Source organism: Carcharodon carcharias, chromosome 6 (assembly GCF_017639515.1).
Source record: "Carcharodon carcharias isolate sCarCar2 chromosome 6, sCarCar2.pri, whole genome shotgun sequence".
Taxonomy (NCBI): Eukaryota; Metazoa; Chordata; class Chondrichthyes; order Lamniformes; family Lamnidae; genus Carcharodon; species Carcharodon carcharias.
In genome coordinates, this window is record NC_054472.1 from 40,489,597 (window position 1) to 40,515,101 (window position 25,505).

At 42.7% G+C, this 25,505-nt stretch overlaps 1 protein-coding gene across 2 annotated transcripts in view; it reads right to left on the reverse strand.

The window, feature by feature from the left end:
* Positions 1-25,505, reverse strand: part of si:dkey-122a22.2 — a 289,414-nt gene that overhangs the window by 20,592 nt on the left and 243,317 nt on the right. Inside the window, exon 10 of one of the 2 annotated variants that reach the window (XM_041189080.1) lies at positions 7,897-7,993. In XM_041189080.1, the coding sequence (XP_041045014.1) occupies positions 7,897-7,993 (97 nt within the window). Of the gene's footprint in view, positions 1-7,896; positions 7,994-23,963; positions 24,047-25,505 lie in introns of those variants that run through there. The other variant, XM_041189081.1, reaches the window with a different exon arrangement.

The following is a 25,505-nucleotide window of genomic DNA, read 5'->3' on the forward strand; positions in this document are numbered from 1 at the left end:
AGAGAGAGGGCTTTAGATTCCTGGATCACTGGGACTATTTCTGGGGAAAATGGGACGGTCTACATCCGAACCAGAGTGGGACGAACGTCCTTGCAGGCGTGTTTGCTAGTGCTGTTGGGAGGAGTTTAAACTAATTCAGCAGGGCGAGTGGACACAAAATGTTAGCAGAATAGGGATACATCATAAGACAGTAAAACAATCAAGTCAGAGGGAGTACAGCTGCATTAAGTTTCAAGGGAGTAAGGCAAGGTTGGATGGCCTCTACTTTAATGCCAGGAGTATTACAGGGAAAACAGATGAGTTAAGGGTGAGATTGACACGTGGAATTGTGATATAGTAGTCATCACTGAGATGTGATTGAGGGAGGGGCAGGATTGGCACCTCAACATTCCGGGATATAGAATCTTCAGGCGAGACAGGGGAGGAAGTAAAAGAGGAGGAGGCATTGCATTATTAGTTAAGGAGTCAGTTACTGCAGTAAGGAGAGATGATATCTTGGAGGGGGCATTGAATGATGCTTCGTGGGTAGAGTTTAGGAATAAAAAAGAGGCAGCCACATTGTTAGGTTTATTATAGACACCCAGATAGTCAGCGGGAAATTGAGGAGCAAATATGCGCACTATCTGCGGAGGTGTGTAAAAACAATAACAATAGGGTAATTATATTTGGTGATTTCAACTTTCCCAACATTAACTGGGATAGACAAAGGGTTAAGGGTTTGGATGGAGTGGATTTCTTTTTAGTTCAATATGTAGAGGGTCCAAGAAGGGACAGCGCAGTGCTGGACCTAATTCTGGGGAATGAAGCTGGTTAGGTGGCTGAGGTAGTGGTGGGGGAGCATTTTAGTGATAGTGACCACAGCATGGTACAGTTTAACCTTGTTATGGACAAAGAAATAGACAAGTTGCAAAAAAATGTTTTGGCTTGGGTGAGAGTGGATTTTAGTAAAATAAGGCAGGATCTGGCCAACGTAGACTGGGAACAGCTACTTGTGGGGAAATCTACAGAGGAGCAGCGGGGGACGTTCAAAAAGGAAATGGGGAGGGTCCAGGCTCAACATGTTCCCTCTAAGGTGATTGGTAGGAATAACAAGCCCAGAGAACCATGGATGACCAGAGATATTCAGGATACGATGAGAAGGAAAAGAGAGGCTTTTAACAGGTACAAGGGGAGCAAATCAGTGGAGGCTTTAGTCGAGTACAGAAAGTACAGGGTGGAGCTTAAGAAAGAAATTAGGAGAGCAAAGAGGGGATATGAGAAAGCTCTGGCTGATAAAAGTAGGGAAAATCCCAAGATATTCTATAACTTTATCAATGAGAAGAGGATAGCCAGGAAAGAGTAGGGCCCATTAGGGACCAAGGAGCCAATCTATGGGTGGAGCCAGAGGACATCGGTAGAATGTTGAATGAATGCTTCACATCCGTCTTCACCCAAGAGAATGAGGATGAAGGTGTCGACCTTGGGGCGAGAGACTGAGAGGTTCTTGAGCAAATTGATATATGGAGTGACAAGGTATTAGAGTTGTTGGCAGGCTCAAAAGTGGACAAATCTCCAGGTCTGGACGATTTGTGTCCCAGACTGCTGAGGGGGGCAATGGAGGAGACTGCAGGGGCTCTGACCGAAAATTTTAATTCCTTTGTGGCCACGGCACCTCGCCAGAGGACTGGAGAACAGCTAATGTGGTTCCGCTATTTAAGAAGGGTTGTAGAGATAAACCAGGGAATTACAGACTAGTGAGTCTCATGTCAGTGGGAGGGAAACTATTGTAGAAATTTCTGAAAGAGAGAATATATCTCCACTTGGAGAGGCAAGGTTTCGTCAGGGATAGTCAGCATGGCTTTGTCAAAGGGAGGTCATGCCTAACAAATTTGATTGAATTTTTTGAAGAGGTAACCAGGTGTGTAGATGAGGGTAGTGTAGTTGATGTAGTCTATATGGATTTCAGCAAAGCCTTTGACAAGGTCCCACATGGGAGGCTTATAAAGAAGGCAAATGCACATGGGATACAGGGTAATTTGATAAAGTGAATTCAAAATTGGCTTAGTTGTAGGAGACAGAGGGTGATGACAAAAGGATGCTTTAGTGTCTGGAAGCCAGTGTCCAGTGGCGTACCACAGGGATCTGTGCTGGGTCCCCTATTATTTGTCATTTATATAAACGACATAGATGACTATGTGGGGGGTAGGATTAGTAAGCTTGCAGATGACACAAAGATTGGCCAGATGGTTAACAGTGAGGTTAAGTGTCTTGGGCTACAGGATGGTCAAATGGGCAGATAAGTGGCAGATGGAATTTAACCCTGAAAAGTGTGAGGTGATACACTTTGGAAGGAGTAATTTGACAAGGAAGTATTCAATAAATGGCATGACACTAGGAAGTTCTGAGGAACAAAGGTACCTTGGCGTGTCTGTCCATAGGTCTCTGAAGGCGGAGTGGCATGTTAGCGGGGTGGTGAAAAAGCATATGGGACACTTGCCTTCATCAATCAAGGCATAGATGACAAATGTAGGGTGGTCATGTTGGAGTTGTATAGAATCTTGGTGAGGCCACAGCTGGAGTACTGTGTGCAGTTCTGATCACCACATTATAGGAAGGATGTGATTGCACTGGAGGGGTGCAGAGGAGATTCACCAGGATGTTGTCGGGGATGATGAAACATTTAAGTTATGAAGAGAGGTTGAATAGACTTGGGTTGTTTTCGTTGGAGCAGAGAAGACTAAGGGGAGACCTGATTGAGGTGTACAAGATTATGAGGGTCATGGCCAGGGTGGATGGCCGCAGCAGCTGTTCCCCTTAGTTGAATGGTCAGTCACAAGGGGACATAAGTTCAAGGTGAGGGGCAAGAGGTTTAGGGGGGATATGAGGAAAAACCTTTTTACCCAGAGGGTGGTGACGGTCTGGAATGCAATGTCTAGCAGGATGGTGGAGGCGAATTGCCTCACATCCTTTAAAAAGTACCTGGATGAGCACTTGGCATGTCATAACATTCAAGGTTATGGGCCAAGTGCTGGTAAATGGGATTAGGTAGGTAAGTCAGGTGTTTATCACGTGTCGGTGCAGACTCGATGGGCCAAAGGGCCTCTTCTGCACTGTATGATTCTGTGATTATTTGGAATTCATAAAAAATCTTGGGCTCTTAAACAACTGATAGAAATAAACAAGGCACCCTGTATCTTAAGTGCTCATTTGTTCTGATGAAGGCCCTGAGGAACACAATATTGTAGATCAAGGGCTGGATAGTGCTAATGTATGTGATCATGGCACCCATGTCAGAGATATGATATCCAAAGGCCAAGTGCCTAGAGTGGGTGCTCGGTGATATGTATATTCCAGAGGATCTAATGGCTGGAGGGATGCAACAATTATGGGGCATGAAGGAAAAGCTACTGGAAAGTGTGGACAAAAACAGAAAATGCTGGAAACACTCAGGTCAGGCAGCATCTGTGGAGAGAGAAACAGAGTTAATGTTTCAGGTCAAGGACCCTTCTACTCTGCTTGATATCTAAACCACTAAAAAAGCTCAACAAGCCTGACTCCCAATTTTAAATTCTAATCTAAAATTATTAACAATACATTTCTCAAATTCCACAGTACTTCCAGGTTTCCTTTATGTTTCTAATAAAACCACCCAAAGAGGTAGCAGCCAAGGAGACAACTATGGAAACTAAAATGCATCTATGACCTGAATGAGGCTTCCAGGGTCTGCAGGGTGCGATATTTTTCAGTGAGGTCTTCTTTGCTGAAAATTAGTTGTACTCTGATAAAAGTAGATCCCATAATGTTTTATTGGTATCATAAAGGAAACTTTCAGACATCTTCATGCTATATTTTGATGAGTTCCTATGGGGTGGTATTGCAGAATTTGAGCAATGTCTTATTAATAATTTTAGAGATATTAAGCAGAGTAGGTCTGGAATAACTTTAAATCAATAATCCTATTCGGAGACTGTTACTCCCATCCTGGGGAAATGTACTAGGTCCTCACAGAATGATGTGAAATCTAAGGAAAAGTTTGAGCAATTGTGAAGCTTGATTGGTCAGCTGAGTTTGTTGGGTACTCAGAATAGAGCAGATGCTAGTTTTGATGTGTTGCAGTTAAGTGCTACAAAGAAATACCCCTAAAGTCAACAATATTTTAAGGGCAAAATAAACATTAAAAATAAATCTGGGGAGTTAAGTTCCCAACCTTAGATCATGAACCTGGTCATTTTTAGTAATGTTTTACATGCAAGTCTTCCTAATGAGTATGCTAGTGCAAATGGTTCAATATTTTTTCTTATGGGTGTAAATGGGAAATGTTGCCCTTTAGCTTGGGAAGCTAAGAAAATAAAAAGTGCTGTTGAAAGTGCTTTGACTGTTGAAATACTGGCTCTTCCGAAAGTAGCAGATATGGGATTCTGTGGGATATCTTAAGTGAGATTCTGCACAATGGGCACACTGAAGACATTATACCCAATAAATGTTATGCAGATAATTGATAACCATGGGATAATGTATACTCTACAAAAAAAGAGAGAAAATATTAGGGATTGACCTTGCTGGCATCAAACAAATAGTGGAGAGAAATAAAATGAATTCTTTAAAACCAAATTGGTGAATGCAAGTCATGGACTGTTTTCCAAAGGAAATGGATGTAGGAACAAATTGTTAGGGGTCTATAGAGGAGTATCAGGTAATGTAATGCTTTGTACAAAATATGGAAGTTTTTGAGTTAATTTGTTTAGAAATTTTAGTTGTACATATGAATTCTAAGTTTAATTTAAGAGGGAAGGGAATCTGTTAATTGGATACCAATTGTGTTTAATTTTAGGCAGGTAGTAAGCATTAACTGGGGATTCTCTTGTGTCCTTGTGGCCTGAATCTTCTGGTCAGCATGTGGGGGCGGGCCCCGCTTGCCGATGTGTAAAATGACACGTGGTGACGTCAGGCATGCGTCCTGACGTCACCGCCCGTCATTCTGATCTTCAGCTTGGTGGGCACACACCAGAGTCGGCTGCTCGCCCGCTAAGCTGTCAAAAGCTTGTCAAGGCCATTTAAAAACCAACTGAAATCATTAACAGGGCTGCCTGTCAACTTTAAGGTTGGCGGGTGGGCGAAAAGCCCAGGCAGCCTTTGCATTTCTCATGAAACCTCATCCAAGGGCGGAATGAAGTTTCATGAAGGCTTTATAAGTTAAATAAAATTCTTTATTGAAATACATAAACATGTCCCAGCTCATGTGACATTGTCACATGAGGGGACATGTCTGAGTAATTTTTAAAATTCTTTTTATCAATTTTTCATAATGAAAGTAATCTCCAAGGCAGCTCTGTGCCCCAGGGAGATTTCTATGCTCTTTCTCCCCCCCTCCCCTGCCCACACAGGGAACGCTGAGCGGGCCTTAATTGGCGATCGGCCACGCGCCTACACAGCCCGCACGACGGGGAGAAAATTCTCACACTGCAGTTGTGATTGTTGGGTTAGGAGGTGCTTGCTTGTAATCTGTAAGCACCTAAATAAATACTTAAAAGTGTGTAAGGGTTGGCTCCAGTCATATTCTTCACCATCTGGCATCCTGAAATATAACATGACAGACCGAATAACCTCCTTCATTGCTGAAAGTTTCTGTAGCTCTACAATGATAAGCTTTCTTCCCTTCTTTTAGCATTGCCAAACTTACAGCAGCCTTCAAAACACATTACATTTCAATTGTACAAACATGTTAAATTGTAGCAGGAATTGTGGAAGTGGTCTGTTAGGTATTTCAGGGAAGTTCTACATAAACAATCGCCTTTAAATCTGCACATTGGAAAGAATTTGTATTTGCACAGTGTCTTTTATGCCCTCAATTCATGCCAAACACTTGCCAGCTAATGAACAGCCTTTTCAGGCATAGTGACTGTCGTTTCAAGGCAATGGACAATTTGAACATACCTGAATCTAATTGATGTTTGTGGAATCCTGCTCATTTGTTTTTGGTGGTGGTGGCAAAAGGATAAATGTTAGCCAGGGCACCAATTAAAATTGCTGACCTTCATTTTTAAAGTAAATATAGGTTGGTGGATTGAAGGGCCAAGTTACAAGATTGCAATTCAAAGTGCCTACCCAACCACATGAGCAAAACTCAAGGTTTGTGCAAGGAGTTTACACTCTAACCTCCAATTCACACCTTAATACTTGTTTTATGTAACAAATTATGTAGCAATATATATACTTTTTAGACAAAATAATGTCCCAGATTTTGTGGTAAGGACAAGGGTCAGGTTATGAGATTATTAAAGAGTAAATTGGATGACGACTTTCTGGCACCCGCATATGCAGTAATACATGAAAAATCAGGAAGTTGCTGTCTGATTTGCCCTGTTCCTCCAGACGTTTAGCCATAACAGTATCTCAGCGAGAGACGTTGAAATACGTGCAAGGACGTGAAGTTGCAGGACAAACACACTTCATATCCACTAAACATGCCCGAAAATATTACAGCTTCTCCATTAAGGAGTAACCCATCTCTCTTTCCTTTTCTTTATTTCACTTTCTGTACATGACTTTAAATTGAATTAGATATTTTAACTTATACTTTCTGGTTTAGACTCTGAAGAATCTTCACTGAGATGCACAATCTGATTGGTTGAGGAGCCACGCTGTTGTTTGCCCTGTTCTCATAGATCCCAGATGCCCTGTTTCAGGCTTTTAGGCCAGGATTTCCCGTTTGGTGAGCGGGGGTGGGGGGGGGGGGGTGCGGGGCAGACGTGTAAAATGACGTGAGATGAAGTCAGGCGGGCATTTGAAAAAACATGAAACCTCACCCACAGGCTGGATGAAGTTTCATGTAGGTTTTTAAAAGTTTAATAAAAGTGTCAGTAAAAGTGATGGACATCAGGGGACATACCAGGGAATTTTTTTTTCTGTTTTTAACTTTTTTAATGTGCAGCCGATCTCCCTGAGGCAGCACTTAGCCTCAGGGAGATGAATGCGCACTTTTGTGTGCATGCGCGAAAGAGCGCACTCTCGGCTCAGGGAATCCCCCCCTGCCCGCACAGGGAGCACATAGCACTTCCCTGCGGACGTCACGCTGGGCGAGCCTTAGTTAGCCTGTCCACATAAAATGGCAGTGCGCTCCCAATCGGGGGCACCGATCGGAGAGGCGCCACTGCGCGCCTGCTTAAATTATGCCCTTAAAGTAAGTTGTGCTCAGAAGCCCAGAAAATTTTGTGAGCAATTCGAAGTGCAACGAATTGTGGGTGTTGTTTGTACTTTGCAGAATCTGGACCAATGTTTTGCTGTCAGTGCTAAACTGTGTAGTTAGGGCAGTGTGACATTACACTTTGGGTATCACTCCTGTTTGTACCTTTAGGGCTCTACATCACATGGCATCATGCTAGGCCTTGCATTATGAGCTTTAGTTGCTAGAAACTTTTATTAATGATTTGTAATTATAAAGATCCTATTATCTTCTAATAATCAACTACAGATTATTTCTCTATAAATTCATATTTTCCATTGAAGCCTGGTGCTTATTTGACAACTATAATTTCTTCTATGTGGAGGTCATAACACACATTAACAACACAGAAATCGCTGATTTTCAGAGGAACAGCTGTCAGCAACTAAAAGATAGAACCTAAAACCAAATAAAACCACCCCAGAGAATTCATGGTGCTTTATTAACATAACATAACATACTCCTATTAAATTCAAAAGTGCCACCTCATTTTGGGAGTTATATGTCCTCCTTGAGGAGGCTTTAGCCATGCAATCCCTCCCAGGTATTTACTGTTGCATAGATAAACTATTGTACAAGTCAAACCAAAGTCTGTTACAAATGGATTTCTGCAATGCATTCAAATGGATTTTCTGATTCTCAGCAGGTTAAAGGGATAACATTGTGGTCGCCATTAATTACAATAGAGTACTTGCCTTATTCAAGGGGTCAGGAAGCTGTTCATCATAATAATCTCCTGTGATCACTGTTACAGTAGTTTTGCTGGACAGTGGTTTAAATTTCAGGATGTCTCTAATAAGAAAGAATTGAAAAATGTAAAGATGCAGCATCTTCTACAAGGGTCTACACAAACCTTGCCTGAAAATCTTCACGTTGCAATACAATATTTCAAAGGGGGAATTCATTTCACAACCGAATTTCCCCTCCCTTTACTTCTGAGTTGCCTTGAATAATGCAACTCTCATTTGTAATGATTAGCTTCTTTGGGCAAAATGAAAGATCAGTTACCATATTTTCCATGAATTTCACAAATTATTGCTTTGAATATGAACTTTTAGATTGTATTATAAAACACTGCTAACAAGATAGATTCAAACAATTTAGCCAATACAATCTTTTTAACTGTTTGGCATCATCCTTTAGTACACTACCTACCATCACTATGCCACCATCCCCCCAGTACTTTGGAACTCTCCTCGCAGAATGGAACTATTCCAATAGCAAATGTTTCAGGCATATCAAGTAATAATACCATAGAGGTAGCACAAATTCAGTTTTTAAGAACAACTTGGATGCCAATTGAAAAAAGCCTGAATGGGGAATAATCAGTAATGGATGGTACTGATCTTTAGTTTATTTGCAGAGCATACTCAGAAATGATGTTATTAACTTCACAGATACATATCCACATCAACAGTTGGATCTTTACCAGTTTTGTATCGTAATGGAAAATAAAACTTTATAATGGGAGCACGAACCTGCGCTATTCTTTCCAAGGGTTTTTCTGTTTTCTTCTTTGTCTCTTAAAGGTCTGTTACCTCAACTATGTCACCATTAATCATGAGTGAGCCTTACTGAGTGCCAGTGGTTTATTTCGTTGAGGATTATCACAATTAAGCCTGATCGCTTTATTTCCATGTATATATAAAATAAAAATTCTGTTGGAGCTATTGTTTCATGACCACAACTTCAAGAGAGATATGCAAACCGTGTTTATCTAAGTAATAGTGGCAGGACAGCTTTGAGAAAATCAGAGATCACTGGTGGAATTCAGAAGCAGAAAACATTGTTGATTTTTATTCCTAAGCCTGGGATTGCTATGCAAATTGTAACTGCTGCATGAATCCTGGTATCCTCCCCTGGTGGTAGATGGCCATTTTCATTTTTATAAAAGTAATTAATTAAGGAATGACAACACCAAATTCTGACTTCTAGCAAACCAAATTCACGTTAAAGTGAATTCAGTGGACTAAATACATGAATAGGATGGGAATAGAGGGATACGGACTCCGGAAGTGCAAAACGTTTTAGTTGACTGGCAATATGATCGGCGCAGGCTTGGAGGGCCAAAGGGCCTGTTCCTGTGCTGTACTTTTCTTTGTCCTTTGTTGACTGCTCCCTCAGATTGATAACTAGCAATCCTCAAAAACACGATCTAGTAATATCAATGATATTTTATTGCAACATACAATGAAAACTAATTTTTATTCCTACACCCAATAAATGAAGCACATAAAATCAAGCCTACTTATCCCCAGAAAGCGCTGGCCTCTTCAATACTGACTGATCATTTATTTCTTCAACGTTTTTAATTATCATGTTCCTCATGTTTCTTTCATGCTGTATGAGTAATTTCATTTTAAATCCACAATGTAGATCATCATTACTACCTCAGCAAAACTAGAAATTTTACTTTAGTAAAGTTACTAATGATTTCCATGTTTCTATGTTTTCCATGAGCGAAGCATTGCAGGGGAATCATTAAAACTTCCTAATCCTAATGCCAAATTATTTTGATCAAGAACATTGTATTATTCTGAAGAGGACAAAAATAATAAATACAGAGCAAGCACATCAAAAACATAGAAAATTTGTGGCACAGGGTGAGGCCATTTGGGCCATGGGCCTGAATCTTGCGTTCCAAGGTCCGGAAAGGCCCCCGGAGCAGCAGCACTTTCTCTGTCATTGTACTCACACAGCAAAGGACTGGCAGAGTTGTCGCAGAGTTTCTTGGCATCTTGTTTGATTGTCAAGCCTGCATCTCAGATTATCTTCCCTGCAAGGTTCCTCTGAGTATTGCACTGCAGTGCTCCTTCATTTCAAGGCAATGCTCCTATGTATTCCACTGGTGGAACCTCCTCTGGGAGAAAGAGAGAGGCCAGAAGGAGAGGAGGCAGGTGAGCGTGGGCATCATCTCAGGAACGGACCTTTAAGAGGAGAGGCACAGGCTCAGCTGGTGCAGGGCCAGCAGGGAGACCAAGGCGGGAGGGCACGCTGAAGACGCCACTACCCAGTGCCTAGTGAGTTCAGACAGCACTCCAACTACCTCCAGATGTCCAAGGTCCAGTGCCACAGAAGACACTGCTTCTCCAGTTACACAGTGACAATATGTCACATGATAGGCTTGGAAGTCACCTTCCACTGCTTGGGCGGACACCCCATGCCGGTGGCTTTGAAGGTCACAGTGGCCCTCAACTTCTAAGCCTCCGGTTCTTTTCAGGATTCAGTGGGGGTCTGTGTGGCATTTCTCAATCAGCTGCACACAGTTGTGTCAAGCTCATAACTGATGACTATTTTTAGACATGTCCGCACGTTCATCCACTTCCAGACAGGCGAGGCGAGTCAGGTGGAGATATCACGAGGTTTTGCTGCGAAGTGTGGGTTCCCCCCTGTCCAGGGTGTAATTGATTGCACTCATCAAGGCACCAGCAGGTGAGCCTGGAGCTTTTGCAAACAAAAAGTCCCCTCAATGAATGCCCAGATCGTCTGTGACCACAGGACACAGGTTTGTGCCCGTTAACCTGGGAGCTCACATGATGCTTACAACTTACAGCACTCTCAGGTACCAAGGCTGCTAGTGGCTCCTGCACAAGTGGATGGATGACTCTTGGGTGATAAGGACTATCCCTTGAAGAGGTGGCCGATGACCCCACTCCGTCAACCAAGAACTGAGGTTGAGGAGAGATACAACAGGAGTCATGCCTCCACAAGGGCAGTGGTGAAGAGGACATTCAGGCTGCTGAAGATGCGCTTCAAATGCCCGAACCGGTCGGGGGAGCACTGTAGTATCCGCCAGAGGATGTCTCCCTCATAGTTGTGGCATGCTGCATCCTGCACAACCTAGATCTGACAAGGGGGAAAGCGAGACAGCTCCACAGGCCACAGAGGATGACTCAAGTGATGGCTCAGAGGAAGAGCCTGGGGAGGCGCAGGGTGAGGATCTCGAGGCAGAGGTCCTTTGCTAACTGTCAATAAATGAGAACCCAATCCAATATGTCAGCACCACACAATACCATACTTTTACAAGCCTGTGCTGCACCTATTCATAGCATCTAGCCAACTCAGCCCATTTAAGTAAAATAAATGTTTATGTTACTTCACGTGAACAAAGAATGAACAAAGTGTCCATCCCTAACACAAAAGTCAGAATAATTAATGCAAAAAATATCACCCGTGACATGCCCCTGCTGTGCTCAAGGTGCCTTCAACTTACGTACACAGGGTCAAAGCCGAACTAATGCTCCATATGGAATCCTCCATGATGGAGACCATGGCACACACACCCTTGTGGATCTCTGCCAGTTCTCCCCGTGCAACCCACTGGAATCCAGCATCTGCTGCTTGATGGGCAACTCCAGAGGCTTGTCATCTGCCTTGGACGCAGCATGCTCCTGATATCCAGCTGTGCTCCCACTGTTGGCTCCCTGGGACCTCTCTGCCTCTGCCAGATCCTCATGCAAGTGTGATTGCCCTCATCACTTGGCATTACCCATGGAGCTGAATAACTAATGCCCACCGACATGAGTATCTGGTGCAGAGAGACAATTTGACGCTGGCGCAGATGTGATGACTTCCTCGGAGCTCAATGGGAGGTCCTCAGGGTCGCCGTCGAGGGGAAGGCAAAAGATCATACATTCAATCATCAAAGTCACTATGCATGCTAGGCGGGCTGAGGAGGCAGTGGTGACTTGCTGCATGGTGCCAACTACATTGGAGCTTCAGTGGGCTCTCTGACTACAACGGTTGAGTTTCTGGTGAGAAGAGCCCAGTCTATTTCCAGCACCCACCGCACATACATCTGTCACTTGCACTCTTACCTTCATCCGAGACCCCCGCCTCGCCATGACTGGAGGAGCGAGCTAGCCGGTGGCTGTCCAGCTTCAGTGCATCGCTCTCATGCTTTGAGAGGATGCACAGATTTGGAATTTCTCCACCCGTTCTGCGGCACTCCACTGCATTATGGCTGCTCTTCTCCTGAAAGGGGGCAGGCCTTAGTTGGGTACCCAGCGTAAGATCACATTCACAGTGCGAACATGGCCGGGAGTGGGTTTTACATCCACTTCCGGATGCAGCAACTTTGGGTGCACCCTGAGGGTAGAAGTCAGGTGATGATATCTGTGCAGGCGAGAAAAAGCGATCCAACCTAATCCCAATTTACAGCTCTTGGCCGTTGTTGAGTAGATAAGTAGGTAATGATATTTCAAGGGGAGAATTTTCTCCCTGTCAGGGGTGTTGGGCGGGAGCAGATGGGTGCGCAGTCAATGCGGGCAGGGGGAATAGGCTGAGTGGGGGCCTGCACTCTTCCATGCATGTATGCGAAAAAGCGCAGAAATCTTCCTGAGGCACAGAGCTACCTCAGGGAGATTAATTTGATTTTTAAAAATTTTAATAAAGAAAAAAAATTTTTAAGACTTGTCCTCTCATGTGACAACATCACATGAGCTGGGACATGTCAATGAACTTTAATAAAAACTTTCAGTCAATTCATAAACAATTCATGAAACCTCATCCCGCCTGGGGATGAGGTTTCATAATAAATGCGAAGGCTGCCTGGGCTCTTCGCCTGCCTGCCAACCTTAAGGTTGGACAGGCAACTCCGTTAATTATTTTAATTACTATTTAAATGGCCTTAATAGGCCCTTGACAGTTCAGCGGGCGCTTAGCTGACTCCAGTGCGTGCCTGCCGAACTGAAAATTGGAATGACCCGCAGTGACTTCGGGAAGCAAGCTCTATGTCACCGCGGGTCATTTTACATGTCGGCGAGCAGGGCCCGCCCCCACTCGCCAACCCGAAGATTCTGGCCCAAGTGTACATCCAAATGCTTTTTAAGTTATGAGGGTCTCTGCTTCCACCACCTTTTCAGGCAGTGAGTTCCAGACTCCCAGCATCCTCTGGGTCAAAAAATAATTCTCAAATCCCCTCCAGTCCTGTCAATTACTTTAAATCCATGCCCCGTGGTTATTAACTTTCTTGTTAAGGGATCTTGTCATAGGATCTTAACAGAACAAGAGGCAGCCATTCAGCCCATCGTGTCTGCACCCACTCTCCAAATGAGCATTATGATCTGGAGCTATTACCCTATCTTTTCCTCGTACCCATGCACATTGTTTCTATTCAAATAATCATCTAATGCCGTCTTGAATGCCTCGATTGAACCTGCCTCTACCACACTTCCAGGCAGTGCATTCCAGACCCAAACCACTTGTTGTGTTAAAAAGTTTTTTTCTCACGTTGCATTTGCTTCTTTTGCAAATCACTTTAAATCTGTGCTCTCACGTTCTTGATCCTTTTACGAACGGGAACAACTTCGCCCTATCTAGTCTGGCCAGCCCCCCTCATGATCTTGAACATCTCTATCAAATCTCCTTTTAGCCTTCTCTCCAAGGAGGACAGTCCCGACTTCTCCAATCTATCCTCATTGCTCAAGTTTCTCATCCCTGGAGCCATTTTTGTAAACCTCTTCTGCACTCTCTCCAAAGTGTTCAGATCCTTCCTATAATGTGGCGCCCAGAACTGTACACAATACTCCAGCTGAGGTCTAACAAGTGTCTTAGTTAAATTCAGCATAATTCAGGTCCTTCCTATCCATGCCATCTAGGCCTTTCATAATGTTAAATAACTCAATTAAATGTCCCTTCAGCTACCTCTGTTCCAAAGAAAACAATCTCAGCCCATCCAATCATTGCTCATAGCTATAATTCTCCTAACCTGGCAGAATCTTTGTAAACCTCCTCTGTTTGCTCTCCAGTGTGACCATATCCTGTGATGCGGTGACAAGAATCGTACACAGTACACTAACTATGGTTTAACTAGTGCTTTATACAATTCTAGCCCCCTGCTCCTGTGTTTTATACTTTGGCTATTAAAGGGAAGTATCCCATATGCCATCTCAACCAACTTATCTATCTGCTCTGCTACCTTCAGCAATCTGTGGACATGGACTCCAAACTCCTTCTGTCCTTCTACAATTTTCAGCATTCAACTATTTACTGTGTTATTTCCTTGATGTGTTTGTACTACCTATCCGGTCCTCCTTGTCTGTATGCCGTTCCCTCTCTGCATGCATAATCTTAAACTGTGGGATGACCACCTCCTGAAGCACGCCACCCACGTAGCTCACAGCCTAGCAGATGCATTGCAGTGAAACCAGAGATCATGCTCCTCCAGCTGTTGACACTTCCTGTACACGAGAAGTGTCAGTGAGTTCCCACATGAGAAAGAATGTGTATTCAAAGGGACTTATTAGAATATGATTTAAAATTCTGAGAAGTAAACTTAAGGCTTGTTCCTGGTCTGGACAAAAAACTTAGCAATCACTTCGGTATTCCTTACCTCTGGGCTCTCCAACTGAGGCTTACTCTCGGGCTTGCCACTTATAACTCTCCCACTGCTCTGTCACTCAGCCCTTGAACATGCTCAGGTCTGATTCTAAGTTTTGGGTAGGTTAAATTAAATATTTACCTGTAACCTTACCAACAACACCCCTCCTTGTGATGCAACATCCTCCTCCTCCTCTGTGTTTACTATGACATCACTTTTGCAAATTCTGTCAGTATTTGTTTGATGCATTCTGCTGTTGCCACATTGTTTGATTCTCAGGCCACTCGAAAGGCACTCTGCAGTCTGCCAATTCTGATGCTGCCTCTCTGTTTAATTCTCATGCTGTTTCCACGTTGCTCTGTGCTTCTTGCCCATGCTAAAAAGGCCACATCTTACGCAGGTGAACAATGTGCAAAGAATGAAATTATAGAACTCAAATTCAGACTCCGAGCAATTCCAGGGGAAGCATGTAGCACAGATCCTACAATAGGAGGTTATATTTTAAATTTGACAATAGAATAAAAACATAGTGTAACTTTTGTGTATTGTTAATCATGACAAAAAGAAAGGCATTTGACCTATAAAATCTGTTTGGCACTTCCCCAAACTATTGGTGCTCAAAACCATTAATTCTGAGCCATAGAGTTGATTGGAGAGAGGGGGAAGAAAAGAGATACCAATATACCAATTTTATAAAATTGCAGACTCAATCTAAAGATAAGGGCACTCACAATCTCAAAACAGTGGGAGCTGAGGTATCCAGTATCTTACTACCCCATTTCGGTTGACAGCTGCTGACAGAATGAGATTAAATTCTTAAGACTACCACTCACATCAACACATTGCTGCTTTTTGCCAACCTACACACATGCAGCACAAGTGGGGATTTGTATTGGTGTGTTAGAAATTTGGCATTAGACATGATAGAACAGAGGTAACTCCACTATCCTATCATGGATGAGTTATAGTAGTTATTTGTAATTACAGGAAGCTGTGGACTGGATATCTAACAGAAATTCTTGTGACTTTTCATTCATGAAAGAGGACTGAAAGTAATGGTTATGGTTCTGGAAATGCCTAGAAATTTTGAAATTCAAATCCCAGTTTGGCAAATTCCTTAACTGAATCCATTAAATGTGCTAATCTGTGGATCTGTGGTACCTGCCATCCATTCCTGGTCTGGTCTACCTGATGTGTGGTTAGTTGACTCAATACACTCGGATGTGACAAACTAAGCTGCTAAACTGTAAATACAATTACAAAGCAAACAGTCCATCACCCTCGGTTGCTTTAGGAAAATGACTGACAATAAACATAATCTTGCCAAAGTCACTCACTTTATGAGACCAAAGTACGAGAAAACCTTTGTTCCAACAAACAAGACTATTATTACCCACCTTCGCAAACCACTGCTTGAATCTGTGGCTATCACCTGTACTGCTTTTTTCTCTTGCATATTTAAAAAAGGCCAATACCAGAATTACTTAACAAGTAAAACAGGTCAATTAATTCTTAAGTATCTGATGTACTTTCCCCAAGCATTATTCACCACAGTGTAAGAGTTACTGTATATCATAGCACTGCCCTGTATCCAAGACAGATAAGCAATGTTCCATGCAAGGGCATGGCCACATAGTACTCCAGACAGTGCATCAAGCAGGTCACACACAACCCATGTTCCCATTAAGATATGTGTGCGCGCAGCCATACAGCAATCTGGGATGTACCATACAGAGCAACAAACAACCAGACATAAGAAAAAATAGATGCAACATTGCAGAGTGCATCAAACTCTAATACATCATTTCATATATCCTTTGTTGAGGTTTTCTTTTTGATTACATCCTTGCCATCTAAATAACATTTGGCAAATATCCGCATCATCAATTTTCTTCTAGCATGGAAGGATATTTCTGCGGCTATATGTCACAAAGAAAAATTGATCCTTGCAGTCTTGAATCTTACGTTAAGAAGCCTCCTTTGACAGAGAAATTGCAAGCGAAAGTTGATTTTTGTGAATACATAACTAACCATATTCATTCACAGGATTCACATGCAACATAGTTACCATTATAAATTTAGAGTTGGCTGATAACCAGGAACTAGAAAGGGTCTGCAGCTGAATGCCTAGGAATTGGTTGATTCACTCAGATGAGAGACTCAATTTTAAAAATTCAGATGCAATAAATGTATTAAATTAACCTCTCCATAGCTTTTCCTTTTTTTTAAAGCAAAGCCTGAAACTTCTCTATCATTTGTCAACGTTATAATTTCTTTTTTAATACATTCATTCTTTCTCATTACTATGGTTAACCTAAAATACAGCCCAGGAGCAAATCATATGATAGAGGTTACAAAATTTGTTTGGGGTTGCCACAGATTTTCATAATGCTCACATTTTAAGTAACTTGGTATCTTATCTTCTCACAACAGAATCACATTTAATCAATGTGGGTTCCATCATAACTGTTTCCACAACTTCATTCCTGAATATCTGTCTTTCCAGATTGTAAGGACCAGTTATACTACAAAGAATAGCTATTACGTTTTGGCATTCTTGTAACCTGGGTCTGGCATGAGTGAGGCACATTGAGCAGTGCCACTTCACTTGCACCCTCTGGGATATACTTCCCAGACACAGCAATGCTTCAGTTTCTTCTGCCGTGTGAAATTCAATCGCGCATGGAGAGGCACATACATGCAAGGTTACATCTGTTACACATATCTGGTTGTTTGGCACAATGTTCTTTTTGTTTTGAATGTAGCCAGACGTATGTTTCCGACATGTTAAAACTAACCGAGTTACACCCATTAGTCTGCGGTTGCAGGATGGAATTCTTGGCAGCCAAAAGATATAAAAGTTCCTGGGATGCTGCTTTTGCACAGTCACCACACTGGATTTGCCATAATGTGTTGTGTTCAGCCAAAATTTGGATAGAACCATAGAAAAGTTATGGCACAGAAAGAAACCATTCAGCCTATTGTGTCCGCACTAGCTGCCCATTCTAATCCCACCTTCCAGGTTACAGCAGGTTACAGCACTTTAGGTACAGATCCAGGGACCTCTTAAATGTGTTGAGGGTTTCTGCCTCAACAACCAACCAAGAGAGCAAATTCCAGACACCCACCACCCACTGGGTGAAAACGTTTTTCCTAATATCCCCTCTAATCCTTCTACCAATTTAATTCTGTGCCCCCTGGTAATTGACCTCTCCGCTAGGGGAAACAAGTCTTTCCTGTCTACTCTGTCTAGGCCACTATACATTTCAATCAAATCACCCCTCAGCCTCTTCTGTTCTCAGGAAACAACTCCAGCCTACTCAATCTTTCCTCATAGCTGCAATTTCCAAGCCCTGGCAACATTCTTGTAAATCTCCTCTGTACTCTCTCCAGGGCAATTACGTCCTTCCTGTAATGTGGTGACCAGAACTGTACGCAAAATTCCAGCTGTGTTCCAGCATTACACCCAAGTTTTTGTATTCTATACCTCATCTAAAGAAAGAAAGCATTCCAAATGCCTTCTTTCCACCTTATCTACTTGTCCTGCCATCTTCAGGAACCTGTGGTCATGTACTCCAAGGTCTCTCACTTCCTCTACCCCTCTCAATATCCTCTGGTTTATTGTGTATTCCCTTGCTTTGTTTGCCTTCTCAAAATGCATTACCTCACACTTTTCTGGGTTGAATTCCATTTGCTACTTTTCAGCCTAACCAAACCATTGATATCATTCTGGAGTCCACAGCTATCCAATTCACTATCAATATTTCTCATTGGAGCATAGTAGTGGAACTGGTGTGTGAACTTGCTGTCTCACATTATAATTTTTGTGCCAAAGAAAAGGGACAATGGCAGCATAGATATGAAGCTGGCTAAATAAGTTGTGGTGAAGGGTCATTTTACAGACTGGAGGAAGTTATATACTGGGGTTCCCAGGATCGGTATTGGGATCATTGCTTTTCTTGATCTATATTAACGATCCAGGCTTGAACACGTAAGTCACAATTTCAAAGTTTGCAGTGACACAAAACTTGAAAGTATTGTGAACTGTGAAGAAGATAGTCTTCAAGAGGACATAGACAAGCTGGTGGAATGGACAGGCAGGTGGTAGAAGAAATTTAATGCAGAGAAGTGTGAAGTGATACGTTTTGGTAGGAAAAAATGAACAAAAGGTAATATAAAGGTAATATACAACTCTAAAAAGGATACAGGAACAGAGGACCTAGGGTTATATGTGCACAAATCATTGAAGGTAGCAGGGCAAGATGAGATGGCAGTTAACTAAGGTATACCGGATCCTCGGCTTTAAAAATAGAGGCATAGTGCACAAAAGCAAGGGAGTTATGGTAAACTTTTAGAAAGCACAGATTCAGCCTCTAGTTGACTTTCGTTCTGGGCACCACTGTTTACAAAGTATGTGAAGGCATTGGAGAGGTGCAGAAGATTCACGAGAGTGTTCCAGGGGTGAGAGATTTCAGTTATGTTGGATAGATTGGCGAAGCTGGGGCTGCTGTCCTTAGGGAACAGAAGGTTGAGAGGAGGTTTGGTAGAGATGTTCAAAAATAATGATAGGTCCAGTAGATAAAGAGAAACTGTTTCCATTGGCAGAAGGGTTGAGAACCAGAGGGCACTGATTTAAGGTGACTGGCAAAAGAACCAGAGGATACATGAGGAAAAACATTTATTTATGGAGCATGTGGTTAGGATCTAGAATGCCCTGCTTGAGGCTATGGTGGAGGCTGATTCAATCATGGTTTTAAAAAGGGCATTGGATTATTATCTAAAGAGAATATATTTGCAGGGCTACAGGAAAAAGCCGAATAGCTCTTCCAGACCGGACAGGCCGAATAGGCTCCTTCTGTGCTGTTAGCATTTTATGATTCTATTCTTGGATATTGTTGGCTCACAATGAGAATGTAGACTGTAACAGATCACTTTTCTTCCAAAGAACTGAGGATTAGAAAGTTGCATCATCACCTGAGGAGAAAAAATAATCTTAAATTCCTTTCAGAACATTATGTTCAAAAACCTCTTTGTGTGGCTTGTCAAGTGGCTATGATGAAAGGTCCTTGACCAGAAAGGTTAATTCTGTTCCCCAATCCATAGATGCTGTCTGACCTGCTGTTTATTTCCAGCATTTTCTGCTTTTATTGTAAAGTACCACGTTATTTTTCAATTTGTATTTTTTGTAACTATGTGTGTGTGAAATTTTTAATTCATCAAGCTGAGGGGATATTAGTTTTAAAAACTCTTCAATTCTGGCTTGTTTAATACTGTTAGCCCTTGACCACTAGACTTTTCAAACTCATTTTACTGTTGTTCTTTTCGACAACAGAGAAAGCTCCAGTTCTACCAATTTAATCTGTCCCAGTCAATGCCTCCTTTTCCCGTATTTTTCAAATGTTTGCTTGACAAACGCTCACAATACAAGCCAGGGTAGGTCTTCCAAGACATATGGACTTTATTCATTCCCAGGATGTGGGCATCATTGGCAAGGATCACATTCAATGCCCACCCCTAGATTCATTGAGCTTGATACAATTCAGGCGCTGGCTATGCCACTAACAGTCAACTATGTTTGTGTGGGACTGGATTCACATGCAGGCTAGGTTTCCTTCTCTAAAATGACATAGTAAATTAGCTGGATCTTTACTACATCTAAAATCCAAATTAAAACATTGTGTTTTACTGATACCAACTCTCATTTAAAGAAAAAAAAATCTAATTCTTGAATTACCATGATGGATTTTGAAATACCATTCCCTGGATTATTAGGCCAAGTTTCTAGATAACCGGTCCAATAATGTAACCACTAACATTAATGTAAAAGCTAACATTACTGTATCCATTTTATCAGTTACATTGTAATGTAATGCTACCATCAAAATGAGCTTTAACTATACTGAATATATCAGCAATAACCTTGCCCATTTATACAAATAGATTTCAATTTGCCATGCATTTAAGAATTTAACAGGACTGAACCTCTGCACTCAGTCCCAAGAAACCAACAAATCACAAATACACTCAGGATAATGCTTCAAATCTTCTTTACCATAGAAGTGCAGTGATTTATTTATGCACTTATGATCTCATGCAGCTTTGCACACTCAAAGTTAAGGAATACAGTCCCTCTGACACGTATCTATGAGCTAAATTTTGCTAGAAAAATAGTGTCATGACAAAAAGACACACCGCTATTAATGCGCCTTTTGGCCAGGAGATTAAGAAACACACCATAAGATGCACATCTCCAGATCCTGGATGCCACTCCATCGTTTGTTTCAGACAAATGGTTTCTCGCTTTAGACTTCCTTTAACCTGCTGGGATTTTACATTAACAGTCCATCAAATACATCACAGAAATTTAGGGCTGCATGTCAACTGTGCAAGTATCTTTTTAATGCTGCAATGTTGGCCCAAATCTTCCTATCAGGATCGGAACCCCTATTTCCCACGCTGATCAGACAAAAAAAAACACTTGCGTTACTCCGGTTTTTCTGGGCAATCTTACTATGTAGGTTCCTTCCAAACTGACTCAGTGCAGGAAACCTTGGAGATATCAGTGGAGGGAATAACACAGAAGCCATGTCCCATTTTACAACACCAGTGCCGTACTCTGGTAAGTAAAGGGTTTAAATGTCCCAAAGCTTCTTTGAAAAGCTACGAAGACAAGGTTAGTGAATTAGGGTGGGTGAGGGGGTAGGTGGCATCTGAGTAGAGTGGTGAGGTTGGGGTGGGGTGGAGTCAGGTGGTGAGATCAGGTCAGGGAATTTGTTGAGGGGTCTGGGGGTGTCAGGTGGTGAGGTTGAATAGGGAGGAGTAGGGGAGTCAGTGGGGAGTCGGGAAGGTCAGCGGGGGAGTTGGACAGGGGGAACTGGGTGGAGATATTGGACCAGGTCAGGTTGTGGGTGAGTCAGGTGGTGAGGCCGAGTCAGGTCAGGTCGGGGGGAGTCAGAAGATCAGAGGGATGGTCAGGAGGGGAATCAGGTGGTAAAATCTGGCCAGGTCGGGTTGGGGATGGGGAGGGGAAGTGGGATTATGAGATTGGGTCTGGGGGCAGCGGGGGCAGATTACTGTGAGCCTGTTGTACATTTACCCAGGCATTAGGTGAGAATTTTTCCATCTAACATTACTTGGATAGCTATCCAGAAAAGTAAGTCGAAACTGTCCAAAGTCTCTGACTCTAACCTTAAATTGGAGATTTTTACAGCGGTTCCTGGGGAGCTGGAAGGTTGCCCATTGGAGTTCAAACTTGCCAGGCAATTCGCATGGAGTTGTTGCGTTGGGACTTCTGCAATGTCCCGAAGCATATCTTGGCAGTGGGGAGCCCATCTAGTCTCCAGCTATCTGGAAAGCAGAAGATGTAGGCTATTGCTCATGCAATGTCAATCAACCTTTCTGGTCCAAAAAGGAAATAATCTGAACTAGTAAAGCTCATTCCGGCAGATAGTAAATTCTGCCTTCTATAATTTTATATTAGACACACATGTGAGATCTTAAAACAAGGTAGATTTATTCACCTAGATTGTGTCCCTGCTTGCAGTGTTTAACAAGACATTCATAATTATATAGAATAAAATGGGTTCTGAAGAAGTTAAATTCAACTCGAAACATTAACTGTTTCTCGCTCCACAGATGCTGCCAGACCTGAGTATTTCCAGCACTTCCTGTTTTTATTCTAGATTTCTAGCATCCACAGTATTTGTCTTTTATGAGCTGTATATAGACTCCAAATCTTATTCCTCTCCAAACCCCATTCTCTAATTGAACCATTTCCCTGCCTTTTATTCATACACGCTGGGAGTCATTGCTAATTAAAGGCAATTAAAGTCAACAATTTCTTCAAGCTATAACACATTTTATATATCTTCTTTAAGTTGTATATCTTCCTTGGATAGGGAACTCTCGTCATCATGTTATTTCTCTCATTCTGTTACATATATCCCTACTGACTGACAGCTCCCACCCTCTGGGCAGCGAAAAGCCAGAGGCTCAAGCAATTTCTATCTTGAGGCATTACATTTGGGATTGGGCGTCAGTATTTCTTTGAGTCAATTCGGCTCTATGTTGAACTGTGAAGTCTTGTACATGCAGGGACAAAAAACAATAGCCCAAATTTGTGCTGGGCACATTGTCGCTGCCCTCCAAGTTACCTGCACCTCAGTGGAACTCCTGGTTTTGAGCCAGGAATTCAAATCATGGCTGAAGCAGAAATGGGCCAGCAGACTCTCCAGGGTAAATCCAGTGAGTGCAGCAAAGTCAAAGGAAGGCTTGGACACACCCCCTTTTACGGAACCAGCTGAGGTATCCAGGTAAGCTTTTAAAGCTTTCAAGTCTTTGAATGAATTAGTGAGTGAATGAGAAAGAGAGAGAGAGACACACACATAGGGAGAGTGTGTGTGTGTGTGTGGTGCGGAGTGATTGGGTGGGCAGGGGGAGCACGTGGGTAAGCAGACAGTTGGACTGGGTGGGGCAGTCGGGTCAGGGGAATAGTGGAGAGAGAGAGAGAGAGGTTCAGGCTGTGTAGGATTGCGGGGAATGATTTGAAGGGTGGGGTCGGAATGACTGTGGTGCTCAGTTCAATTATGTTGGCTAATCTGAGATGGACCAGGTATTAACCAACTGAGCTCAGTGTCAGAGACTTTTGTAGAGTGTCCAAGGCAGCACAAATCAGTCCAACACAAATTTAAACTTCCCGGGCAATTACATGGCATCTGTGCATGCCAGGATCCCAAAGGGTCCCAAAGCATATCACAGACTTAAGTTCAGATTCAGCTGCTCTGGAGATTGGAAGATCTAGGCCACTGTGTAACCTGGGCATTCTTTCCCTTATTTTACTGTACACACTTGAGGGCATGGTTTGTTACTAGCCGTGATGTTCCCCCAGTAGATAGTACCACTTACCTGATCGGTAAGCACTCTTTCCCAACACTAACATTGAAAAACATAACATACCGCTAACAGCGCAGAAACCCATTCAGCCCAACAGGTCCATGCTCTATATGAGCCTCCTCTAACCCCATCAACTGTTATGATTGGTCTCCAGGTGAGGACCACAACTTGTTAATTTCTCGAATGGGACCCCAATTTTGTTATGCGGAGGAATGAGTTAGCTCCCCTTCTTTATTGAACCCTCGGTTGGTCGCAACAAGATTAATTTAAAAGGGATTCCTTCCCCTGTGAATACCTTTTCCAGTCCAAATGTATTTATTTTTTCGAAGGAGCCAATTTAATCAGGTTTTCTCGAGTCAAAGAAAGTGTACGTTTATGCGAGAAAAATAATAAAAAATAATAAAAAACGCAACACACAATCAGAAATGAGAAGTTAAGAATCCAAATAAAAGTTAAGTTAAAAAAAATAGTCTTTGGCTTGTCCATGACGTGTAGATGGTGGTATGTTGTGGCCATTAGGTTGGGTGATTCCAATAGAGTTGACTTTGACAGTTTCACTGTTGGTTTGGAGACACTTAGTTCTACAGGGTAGAAAAGAGGTTGTCCTATTTTGATTGCAGTTTCAGCTGAGCCTTAAGAGAGAGAGAGCGATCAAGAAAGCAAGAAAGAAAGTGAGAGTTCACCTGCAACTGCAGGGGTGACTAGCTCTTCTTCTTGAGCTGTCACTCTCATAGCACACACTGCACTGCAACTAGCTTTTTAACCCATTTTCCTCATGTATTTCAAGAAGGGAAATAGTCATCTTTCATCCATCTCAGACCTATTTACACATTCAGAGACATAAATCAACAGGTGGTCAATTTTTGGGTGACTGCTGGGATGTGTAAATCAGTCTTATGTCTCCATAACCACAGGAGATTCAAGTTCAGTCTTTTGCATCTTCCCTAGCTCCCTTTCAAGTGTCTCTGCTTGAAAAAAGCCATGACACCTTTTCAGGTGTGACATTCCATGTTCTCTCAGCACAGGTCAGACAGTATACTCCACATTGAGATTTTCCAGAACATGGTTGCTTGTATTTCTTTTAGACACATGCACACACACTGCCCGCACCGCTCCCCACCTCCCCATCCCTCCCCAGCCTTGGTCAATATTGTCTCTTCAGTTCTAACCAGACCATCTGCAATCACGTTTGGCTTCCTGGCAATGTGGATGATTTTTAGGTGGTACGGTTCGAGAAACAAACTCTAACAGAATAATCTGGTATTCTGCTCCTTCAACTTCTCCACAAAGGTTAAAGGGTTATGGGTTTCCTTCTCCACTGTGGAGTACCATTTCTGATGCTTGTTTAGTTTTTTGGGGAAGTACGCGATTGGTCTTTCTATCCCTAATTCATTTCCCTGGAGGAAGATGGGGCTGTTCTCCTTGGAGAGAAGGCTAAGGGGAGGTTTGATAGAGATGTTCAAAATCACGAGAGGGCTGGGCAGAGTAGATAGGGAGAATCTGTTTCCGCTTGCAAAAGGATCAAGAACAAGATGATACAGATGATATGATTTGCAAAAGAAGCAAATGTAAAGTGAGAAAAAACTTTTTCACGAAACAAATCATTCAGGCCTGGAATGCAATTCTAGGAGGTGCGGGGGAAGCAGGATTGACACTGTACTTTGCAGCAAACAGCAAGAGTCCAGAAAGCTGTGTTGCCTGCCGTTACAGGGTTTGGGACATCTGCTCAGGGCTGGAAAGGAACTTGCAATGGGAGGGGAAGGATCCAGTCATTGTGGTCCATGTAGGTACCAACAGCATAGGCAGCACAAGGAAGGAGGTTTGAATAGTCAGTATGAGAAGCTAGGTACCAAATTAAGCAGAACCTCAAAGGTTCTCTGGATTATCTCTAGATTATCACCTGAGCCACGTGCAAATTGGCATAGGGCAAATAACTTTAGAGAGATGAATGCGTGGCACAAAGACTGGCGTGGGAGAAGTGGGTTCTGAGTCGTGGGGCACTGGCACCAATACTGAGGAAAGTGGGGCTGTACCCGGTGGGACATTCTACAGCTGAAACGTGCTGGTACTTGGGTTCTTGCGAATTGCATA